The sequence below is a fragment of the Triticum aestivum genome, chromosome 2B, assembly GCF_018294505.1.
Source record: "Triticum aestivum cultivar Chinese Spring chromosome 2B, IWGSC CS RefSeq v2.1, whole genome shotgun sequence".
Taxonomy (NCBI): domain Eukaryota; kingdom Viridiplantae; phylum Streptophyta; class Magnoliopsida; order Poales; family Poaceae; genus Triticum; species Triticum aestivum.
In genome coordinates, this window is record NC_057798.1 from 16,381,574 (window position 1) to 16,391,802 (window position 10,229).

Genomic DNA, 10,229 nt, shown 5'->3' on the forward strand with positions numbered 1-10,229 from the left:
ACTTACTTTCGGGTGGTTAAATCGCAGCTCCGCCGGCAGTCCCAGAGCTTGTGCGGTGAACTTTTTCCAAACCCCGCCAGACAGAGAAAACAATTACTTGATATCAGGAAATGAACAAAGTTGCCGATATGGTGCGCTAATGATCGATTGAACTTACTTCTCAAGCATTTTAGTCATGGTCGCATACTCCTCGGGATTTTTTCGTTTCGAGTCTATGACGGTTACTAGTCCCTTCTCAAGCTTAATCTCTAGCATAATAAAGTGAAAGATGCGCATGCATGCATAACTCATCAATTACATTACTATAACGTCGAGTAATAAGGGAAACCGAATATGCACAAGACAGTAAAATTCCTTCAACAAAAAATATGAACTAGGGTTTATCTTCACACTACCGTTCCAACTAGTGATTTGAGTTCATATCCATAGAACATCTAGAATGAACCTAAAACAATCCTAGGGTACAAAAAATTAAATGTACTTCAAAAACAGATGATTTGAATCAAATAATGTGACGAATCGGAAGCTATTTGACTAAAACTAATTGGAGGGATCGGATGAGCTTATTTTTCTCGTTTCGGGGCCATCTCGATCCGCAAAAACGGTGAAAAACAAAGAAGATCCAAAGTGGGGAGTGGAGGAGACGAGAGAGGGGCGAGAGAAAGAACTCCTCTGTTCTTCGGGCGGTTGGGTGGGGAGAATGGGGTGAGGCGCGGCCCGCGGGCTTTTAAGTATCCTGACGCCAGGGACAGTGGCCCATGGCGCTAAGGTTATACAGGCTACCGCCAGGGACAGTGGCGGTAGGGGGGGGGGAGGACGGAGGGGGGTTGCTGGCGTGGATTAGTGCCTTACCGCCAGGGTCCCAGGCGGTAGGATGTGTAACCCTACCTCCAGGACTAATGCCGGTAAGAAAAAGGATCAAATTTTAAAACAATATCAAACTAGGGTCAGATTCTGAAAATATTTGCTAAAAGGGTCAAAATACAAAATTTGGCGGCCAGTGCCAGTGTCCGTCACGGACTGAGGGTGATAATCACAGCTAGCTAGAAGACGGGCTGAGGTTGGCCGTGCGTCTCTGTCTCAGATTTTGGCACTGTGACAGCCTTGTATGTATTCGCCAAAATATCAAAGTCCGGACAGTGCCAATGACTGACGTTGCTTTGACTATTCTCCTCCACACATGGAGGCTACGGGTGTGTCGGCAGCACATGGTCATGTGTACGTAGCATTGGAGAACACACCTGCAAATGTCCGTGTCCGTGACTGTGATAATTAACACTAGTTATAGAAAATTATGTCATGCTGGAACTATTTATTGGAATTATAATGATGTTTAGATAAATTTATAGCATTTCTAATGTAACTATCTACATTCTTTCAGCCAATGTATTGGGATTACAATGCTTGCTCCAGTTACTGTCATCGTCGCTGGGATGTCTAAGGAACTGTATCTATTTATTTTTCCTCGTGTTCTTTGCACTGTCACGATCGACAGTTTACGAATAAATCAAAAACAAATACCGCAAAGAAATATGATAGAGTATTTTCTCCGTCTGAATTACTTGTCAATCAAATGGATGTATCTAGCATTAAATCAAGGCGGGGTTATTGTAGTAGTTTGTTTAAGGAATCATTGAAACCTTTCTCTCAGGTCTAAATCGAATCGAATGAAAGCTACTTTGCGCCTAACTAAGTGCTCCCAGTGCAGTGCACCGCAGAGCTTAATTTTGCCGTCTGTACTCTGCCTGGTTAGCTTATAAGCAGCTGATCGAGCTTGTGATGATAAACTAAGCTGGTTAAGAAGAACCATTTCCGGCAGCATTGCACAAAGAGCTGGGCTAGATAATAATTTCCCATGGCAGGTCTCGTCATGCAAGAGATGCTTCCGCGGGCATGGTTTCTCTTCCTTTTCTCGCTCTTCCTCTTGTTTCTGCATTATTATTGCTTCACTGCGAATGGGAAGACAGGTAAAAGGCAGCAGCGAGAAAGCCGCCTCCCGGCGTCGGCATTTATTTCTTTTTGTTTTCTCTTCTTTTTCTTTTGGGCTTGTTTGTGCTGCGGCCCCAGCAAGCTGGTCGGTTGGATGTTGTTTTATAATCTAAAGCGGGGGAAAACCCTTTTTCGTAAAAATATATGACTCGACCTGAGATAAAGGGTTCAATGCTTCCTAAAACAAACTACCAAAAACCTATTTAAGGGACCATCATATCTGTGATGAAATCGCTAGTGATAACTACTCCAGGTTTTGCCTCCGTTGGCTATTGCCTGGAGAAAAAAGTCCCATCGAGTCTACCAAAGACTGGGTTGCTGTTGTCTTGCCCATAATGTTGGTATTTTTCACATTTTTTGTGAGGGCGTAGGTAAGAGTCAAAGACCGCCTTGTCTGTTTCTTAGGAATGAAAGCTACGTTGCCCCTAACTAACTGCTCCTAGTTGAGTGCACCACAGAGCTTAATTCTGTCCTTTTACTCTGCCCGGCTAGCTTATAAGCAGCTGATCGGGCTTGTGATGATAAACTAAGCTGGTTAAGAAGAACCATTTCAGGAACCATTTCAGACAATAATTTCCCATGGCAGGTCTCGTCATGCTAGAGATGCTTCCGCGGGCATGGTTTCTGTATCTCTTCCCGCTCTTCCTCTTGTTTCTGCATTATTATTGCTTCACTGTGAATGGGAAGACAGGAAAAGGGCAGCAGCGAGAAAGCCGCCTTCCGCCTTCTCCACCGGCACTGCCCATCATCGGACACCTGCACCTCGTTGGCTCTCGCCCGCACGCCTCCCTCCGCGACCTCGCTGCAAGGCACGGCCGCGACGGCCTCATGCTCCTCCGTCTCGGCGCCGTGCCGACGCTCGTCGTGTCGTCGCCGCGTGCCGCGGAGGCGGTACTGCGCACGCACGACCACATCTTTGCGTCACGGCCCCGCTCCATGGTCCCCGACATCATCTTGTATGGCTCATCCGACGTCGCCTTTGCGCCATATGGCGAGCACTGGCGGCAGGCAAAGAAGCTCCTCACGAACCACGTGTTGAGTGTTAAAAAGGTGGAGTCTCTCCGCACCGTCTCCATGGAACAGGTAACTTCAAAAACAAAATATCAGTTTTCGTCCCGTTTGATAGAAATCCTTTTATTATCGCGACCAAGATTGTCACTGGGAATTGCGGGCCGGGGCTTGAAATACGATATGAAGCCTTGAAATTGGAAAGCATAAACGTCGTTCTAGTTAGATAGATTATGGGTTGGGAGGGAAAATAAAAATTAGATAATGAGTTGACGAGAAAACAAATAGAAAAATAAAATTATTCAAGCCAAGAAATGCGCACAGGAAGGCACGTAGTGCGTCCGGACGGACTAAAAAGATACCATCATAAAACAGCCACAGTTTGAGGAGAAAGCATGAGAGCTGGCGCATATTTTGAATTGGTACAACCATAGACTGCCGGTTGGTTCTAACAATAGCGAGAGGAAAGGTCATGGATTGCCAAATCCATTAGGGCTCATTTAGTTGTTGGGGATGAGAAAACCTGGGCAAGAAACCCCAAAGGAGGGATTTCCCTGCTCACATGGGATCCCCATACAAAGCACGGAAAAAAAAACATGTTGCTGTTTGGACACCATGGAAGGAGGGGGGAGGAGGGAGGAGGAAGAGACGCTACCTTGGTCGAAGGAGTAGGAAGATGCTTGTCGTTGGAAAGGACAGGAGATCACGCGGCGTCGTGGCTTTCTTCGTCGCGAGAGAATTTGAGCTGAAGGTTTCCTCCCTGGTCCCTCGAGACATGGAAAACTCTCCCGTGGAAACGATGCCGGATCGGGAGGCAGAATCCCTGATGATTAGGCAACCAAATGGTCCGATACCTTCCACGGGCCGTCTAGCCTCGTGGGCTGTACGCCCTGGTTTTTGACCGGGATCCACGAGGGATTCTGTGCAAGCAAACAAGTCCTTGTAGATCTACTTAACACTGGCATCAATCTATGACTAAATGGAATGGTGAATTGATGAATAAACACCATCCAATAATTAGGATATTCCACATTTCTTACATATTTATTGGGAGCTTGATATATTTGTTTTCAAATCAGAATGTTGCCACTATATACATCCCGTTTTAGTTAGGGATTTCCTACCATCGGCGTTGTTTGTAATTTTGTTATCACAAACTTACCACGTCGCAAATAAAATGTAGAAAATTGACTTACATTTTGTCCTCTCCTAACAATTACATAAAAGTTAGCTACTCTCATACTTCAAGATACATGTCATCATAGGTGAGCATGGTGATGGCCAAGATTAATGAGGCCGCCGCAGTAGGAGGTGTGATGGACATGAGCAAGCTTCTCAAGTCATTCAAATGTGACATTGCGTGCCGCATCGTGTCGGGAGAATACTTCCTAAAAGAAGGACGAAGCAAGTTGTTCCAGGAGCTCACTAGCGAAACATCACATCTGCTAGGAGGGTTCAACATGGAGAAGTTCTACCCAACATTGGCTAGGGTAGGAGTAGGGCTGCTTAAGAGGAACATTAGTGCAAAGGCTGAGAGAGTGAAAAATAGATGGGATGATCTGCTGGACAAGGTGATCGATGATCATGATAGCAAGGACAAGTCAATGTTTGATTACAACTGTGGCAATTTCATAGACATTCTATTATCTATTCAGATGGAGTATGGTCTCACGAGAGAGCACATGAAAGCTCTACTAATTGTAAGTACCTTAAAAAATAAATAAATATGTATATATTATAGTGTCCTAATTAGTTGATATCCCCAGGATGTATTTTTCGGTTCAATAGAGACGATGTCTAACACTCTGGAATTCACATTGGCTGAGATCATGAGGAGCCCCCGCCTGATTGGGAAGCTACAAGACGAGGTAAGGAGTATCATACCCAAGGGACAAGAGCTTGTCAGCGAAGCTGACATTAACAAGATGGCATACCTAAGAGCAGTCATAAAGGAGTCACTCCGACTCCATCCTGTTGCGCCTTTACTTGCTCCACACCTGGCTATGGCTGACTGCAACATTGATGGGTACATGGTTCCTGCTAAGACACATGTCTTGATCAATGTATGGGCCCTTGGTAGAGACTCTAGCTGTTGGGAGGACGCTGAAGAGTTCATACCGGAAAGATTTATAGAAGAAGGAAGTGATATGGGTGTCAATTTCAAGGGGAATGATTTCCAGCTCTTGCCATTTGGGGCAGGACGCAGGATGTGCCCTGGTATAAACCTCGGGATCGCGACCGTCGAGCTTATGTTGGCAAACTTGATGCACCATTTCGACTGGGAACTCCCGCTTGGGGTTGAGAGAAAAGACATCAATATGACAGAGGTGTTTGGGCTAACTGTGTGCCGGATGGAGAAACTATTGTTAGTTCCCAAGTCATGCATGTAGCTGGATGGATAAATTCTTCAAATCTAAGTATTTTGTGATACCGGTATATTGTTGTGAAATAATTAATAGGAAATCCTGCCATTGGTGGAGCCAACATTTGATCATAGGGGAGGTCAAGAACATAATAACCAAAGCAGTATACCATATGTTGTACTTTCTGTTTGAATTACCATGGAATTCTCTACTTATGCAACAATAGTTTATTATGAGTATGCATATCAACTGAAATGATATCGGGGTTAGCTTCGTCACCCCATGCAGATTTACATGTAATGTGTGCGCGCGTTTGATAGTAGCGATAGCGATGGAGATTCTGAATATTTTTTAAAAAAATAGCAGCGATGGCAGAGGCGTTGCTCCTCTTAATGATGCCATCATCACACTTATTCCAAAGGGGCCTGGGGCTGTTGTCATCCGAGATTACCACCCCATCAACTTGGTGCTAATCAATGGCTCGCCTGGTGATAAATTTTCGCATGCCTGTGGGCTGCGATAAGGAGACCTTCTATCCCCCATCCTCTTCGTCCTTGTCATGGATGCGCTGACAGCATTACTCAAGAAAGGAGATGACAGCCACTTATTTGGTTCCGTTGCTCGTTGTGTATTACGAAGGAGGCTCCATATGCACAGGAGGCCGAGGCGGCCATGATATTTTTGCATATGTACAGATGGCATCTGGGCTGCGGTATAATTTGGTCAAAAGTTCTGCTCCCTCATCCACTGTGACGCGACAAATACTGATGTAGTTCTCCTCAAGCTTGCGTGTCCTATCAGGAGCTTTCGGGTGTGTTACCTTGGCCTTCCTCTCTCTGTCTCTCGACTGACGAAGATGGACCTTCAGTGGTATGTGGATCGTGTTGCTAGCCATTTGCCTACCAGGAAGGCCTTGCTGGCGCGCCGTGCTGGAAGATTGCTGCTTCTGAACTCGACATTACAGCAACTTGAAACAACCCCACGATTGTTCTTGCTTTGCCAGCTTGGTTCTGGTCCTGCATCCAGAAAACCCTTAGAGGATTCTTTTGGCGTTAGCACACAGAAGCGAAAGATAGAAATTGCCTGGTCATCTGGAGGCTTGTTTGCACACCAAATGAGTATGGGGGGCTTGGTTGTTCATAACTTGCATTTACTTAACCAAGCGTCCAAGCCCCCATGTTTAAGTGGCGCTGTCTAGAGAAGGTAGGTGGACGGCCACTTCTCGGCTAGAGCTGCTTTCGTCCCTTGGGCTCAACAACATTGTCATCATGAGCGCCTTCGGAAACAAAAGAAATTGTTTCGCTGTACTCCAGGGCGATGAGCTCCAGGAGGAGGTGGCAGCGGCACAACGGAAAGTTCCACTTCCTAGCTCGGCCTACCCGGTATCTTCTAGGTGTACCATTGGCAATTCCTGGGGATATGTTCTAGAAGAAGCATCAGCAGGGGGTGCGCCATAGACATTAGTCAGAGATGCTAGGCTAAGGCCAACTCCACCGCGCGACCCCATCTTGTCCGGGTGCGTCCGTTTGGGATAAAATAGACGAATAGCGCGGCCCAACGCACGGCCTCAAACTGACAAATGTTCGGATTCCGTCCGTTTTCGATCCATCCCCGGCCCAAAGTTGCGCTCGGTTTGGGGTGAAAAGGACGCGCGCGGACGGCCGCGACGCACGGCCTGTCGGGGACACTAGTAGTCCCACCGCTCCCAACGCTTCGACCCTCTCTCTCCCGCCCCACCCCGCCGCCGGCGCCGCCACTATTCTTCGGCCGCCTCCTCACCGCGCAGCCCCCGACCGTCCATACCAAACCACATGTAGACATGGCCGCCACCACGCCCGCGCTTTCGCCGTAGTTTTGGCCGTCGATCGGATGAGGTTTGGCCGTTGCCGTCTTTGCCGGTGGTAGAGGAGACACGACCGCTGGCGACGTACCACGACAGCCGCGACGGCTTCCGACGGCTCTAGAGCGGCCAGTAGCCGGCCGGCAACCACCCCTACTGCGTCGAGGTGATCATCGCGGCCTCTTCGCCACCACGACCGCAAGGTGTTCGACATTTTGCCCACAAAGGTATGGACAGTGGAGACGAGTTTTTCTTCCGCCACTTCCTTTGTTCATTGGACGATTCGTCATCGGATGATGAAGATCTTGTGGTGGCTGCACTGGTCGTTCACGACCACATTCAACGGCAGCTTCCTCGGTACAGGGGGCCAGTCCCTGGCCGTGCTCCCAACCTGAACTGCAACAGGGAGAGAGGCCATGCCCTGCTCTATGCCGATTACTTTTCCAACAAACTGCTCTTCAAGCCGGATAAATTCCGTCGCCGTTTTCGAATGGCAAGGCATGCGTTCAATCGTATCCGAGAGGGAGTGGTTGCTCATGACCCATACTTCGAGTGCAAGACGGATGCCCTTGGCAAGCTTGGGTTCTCCTCTTACCAGAAATGCACCGCGGCCGTCCGCATGCTTGCGTATGGAATTCCAGGCGATCTGGTGGATGAGTACGTGCGTATGAGCGAGACAACATGTTTGATGTCAATGTACAAGTTCTGCCAGGCTGTGATCGAGGTGTTTGGCCCAGAGTACTTGAGGCAGCCAACTGCAACTGATACAGAGAGATTGTTGGCAACCAACGCAACTAGAGGCTTTCCAGGCATGCTTGGCAGCATAGATTGTATGCACTGGGAGTGGAAGAACTGTCCATTTGCTTGGCAGGGCCAGCACAAGGGGCATGTCAACGCGTGCACTGTCATATTAGAAGCGGTGGCATCACAGGATCTTTGGATATGGCATTCTTTCTTCAGCATGGCAGGTTCTCACAATGATATCAACGTGCTGCAGCGTTCTCCGGTCTTCGTGAGGCTTGCAGAAGGCCGCTCCCCACCTGTCAACTTTGAGATCAACGGCCACCAGTACAACAAAGGATACTATCTAGCTGATGGTATATATCCTAAGTGGTCAACTTTTGTGAAGACAATCTCGAAGCCTCAAGGTGAGAAGAGAAAGAGATTTGCCCAAATGCAAGAGAGTGCTAGAAAGGATGTGAAACGTGTTTTTAGTGTGCTTCAATTCCGATGGGGCATCGTTCGATACCCTACACTGTCATGGGATGAAAGGAAGCTTTGGGAGGTGATGACTACTTGTGTGATCATGCATAACATGATCGTCGAGGACGAGCGTGATGACAGTATCTTCGACCAAGGATTTGATTTTCAAGGTGATAATGTTGAGCACCTGCACCAAGAACCGGCCACGTTTAATCAGTTTGTCCAGTTCCATCGTGAGCTGCGTGATTGGCAGACTCATGTGGATCTTCAAAATGACTTGGTTGAGCACGTGTGGGGGCATTTTGGCAACCGATAGATGTATTGGTTCGTTTTATGTTCAATCAAGACAATTTTGATTTGGTTGTAGAACTTTCTTTATTGGAGACAATTTCGATTGGGTTGTAAAACTATTTAAATTTTCAAAAAATTAATATTTGAACGTGCAAACTTGTTTTCATATGAAAATATGGGCATTTTAGGCCCTGCCGGACGGGATGGAGCAAACGGTTGCGGCCGCGCGCTGGGCGCATGTCCACCGCATGTCAGGACAGGTCTGGACATGACCCCATTACCCTATCCAAACGGATAGAATCCGGACAAAACGGATGTCCATTTGAGGTCAGGACAGGTCTGCGTGCTCTACCACCGCGCTCTTGTCTGCCTCGTGTCACAGCCTCAGTCTGGAAAGTAGACGGTCCCAGGGTCCACTTGCACGTCTATTCAGCCGCCCATCCTTTCCTATCTAGAGCAGTCCACCCGTTTCCCCTCTCCCTTCCTCCCGTCCTGATAGTAGTACACAGTAAACACAAGTACTAGTAGTATAGGTCTGCAGGCTAGTACTTGGGGCTTTGCCCGTGGCAAAGTTGCATGCGTCCTGTCACATGCACTGACTGGTCACTGTTCACCTTTCACCCATCACATGCATATTCAGTGCCTCGTCTCTCCCTTTCTTCACAGCGCACAACAGTCAATAGTTAGAGAGAATAAGAGAAGAGGAGAGAAAGAGTATGCAAGATGCAAAAGTTTTCAAAAATTGGTTCAAAAAGTCAAACCGAAGTGAGATAGAGTTGCCAGAAGCAAAATATTTTATGGAATATTTTTTTGAGTCTGTTTCATAAATAAGCTGCATGCACATTCAGAGAGGCGATGCATTCTTCTTTCCGTTCTCTATATGCTTCTTCTGTTACGCATGTGACGGTGACTGGTAAGAGAGAAATACAAAAGAACGAGCAAAGTTTACGAGAAGGAGAGAACATGGCTACAGTAGCACTGCAACATGACATGTCTTGTCGTGAACAGTGGCCTACTAGGCCCATCCAAAATTCGAAATTGGTAGGCTTCACGGAAGATCATCTCTACTCTTATAAAAAACAAAGTTGGTGATGATGGTGTGCCTGCCATCCTGCAATATAGGCCGTTCGATTTATATCCGACGGATAGGAAAAAAAACTATGGAAATTTTGCCAAAAGATACCCACACCCCTCTGCACATTTGCAAATAAGGCTTTCCCTTTTTCATCATTATCTCCCACAAGATAAACTACTCATACAAATGCATCTTGATGTTCCGTGCAACGAATGAGCATCTTGCTAGTAAAGGATTAAGAGCCAGGCCCAACAGCTGTCTACACATATCCACATGTAACGTGGGAACGAGAGGAAGGCTGTGATAAGGGGTACCGGGTAGCCCCCGCTATCAAAAAATGTTCTCGCGGCACAACACATCGGGGGGCAAGAAAGGCGGCGGCGCTTAAAGGTACGAGATGGGGGAATTGAACCAATTTTAGGGTTGGGAGCTAAATTTAGACCTCTAAAATAATGTCCTC

At 47.3% G+C, this 10,229-nt stretch overlaps 1 protein-coding gene across 1 annotated transcript; it reads left to right on the top strand.

Moving 5' to 3' along the window:
- The first annotated feature begins 2,449 nt into the window (after positions 1-2,449).
- On the top strand, positions 2,450-5,491 carry LOC123043138 (indole-2-monooxygenase). The gene is made up of 3 exons (XM_044465493.1): positions 2,450-3,072; positions 4,263-4,697; positions 4,764-5,491. The coding sequence occupies exons 1-3, from the start codon at positions 2,569-2,571 to the stop codon at positions 5,385-5,387; spliced, it is 1,563 nt and encodes a 520-aa protein (XP_044321428.1). The 5' UTR covers positions 2,450-2,568; the 3' UTR covers positions 5,388-5,491.
- Positions 5,492-10,229: the final 4,738 nt, after the last annotated feature.

What these genes read in the sequence shown, in the direction of transcription:
- LOC123043138 (XM_044465493.1), top strand. Translation starts at nt 2,569, where the DNA reads ATGGCAGGTCTCGTCATGCTAGAGATGCTTCCGCGGGCATGGTTTCTG. An exon ending in GCACCGTCTCCATGGAACAG is followed by an intron (nt 3,073 to 4,262) that starts GTAACTTCAAAA and finishes ATGTCATCATAG; the next exon opens with GTGAGCATGGTGATGGCCAA. An exon ending in ACATGAAAGCTCTACTAATT is followed by an intron (nt 4,698 to 4,763) that starts GTAAGTACCTTA and finishes TGATATCCCCAG; the next exon opens with GATGTATTTTTCGGTTCAAT.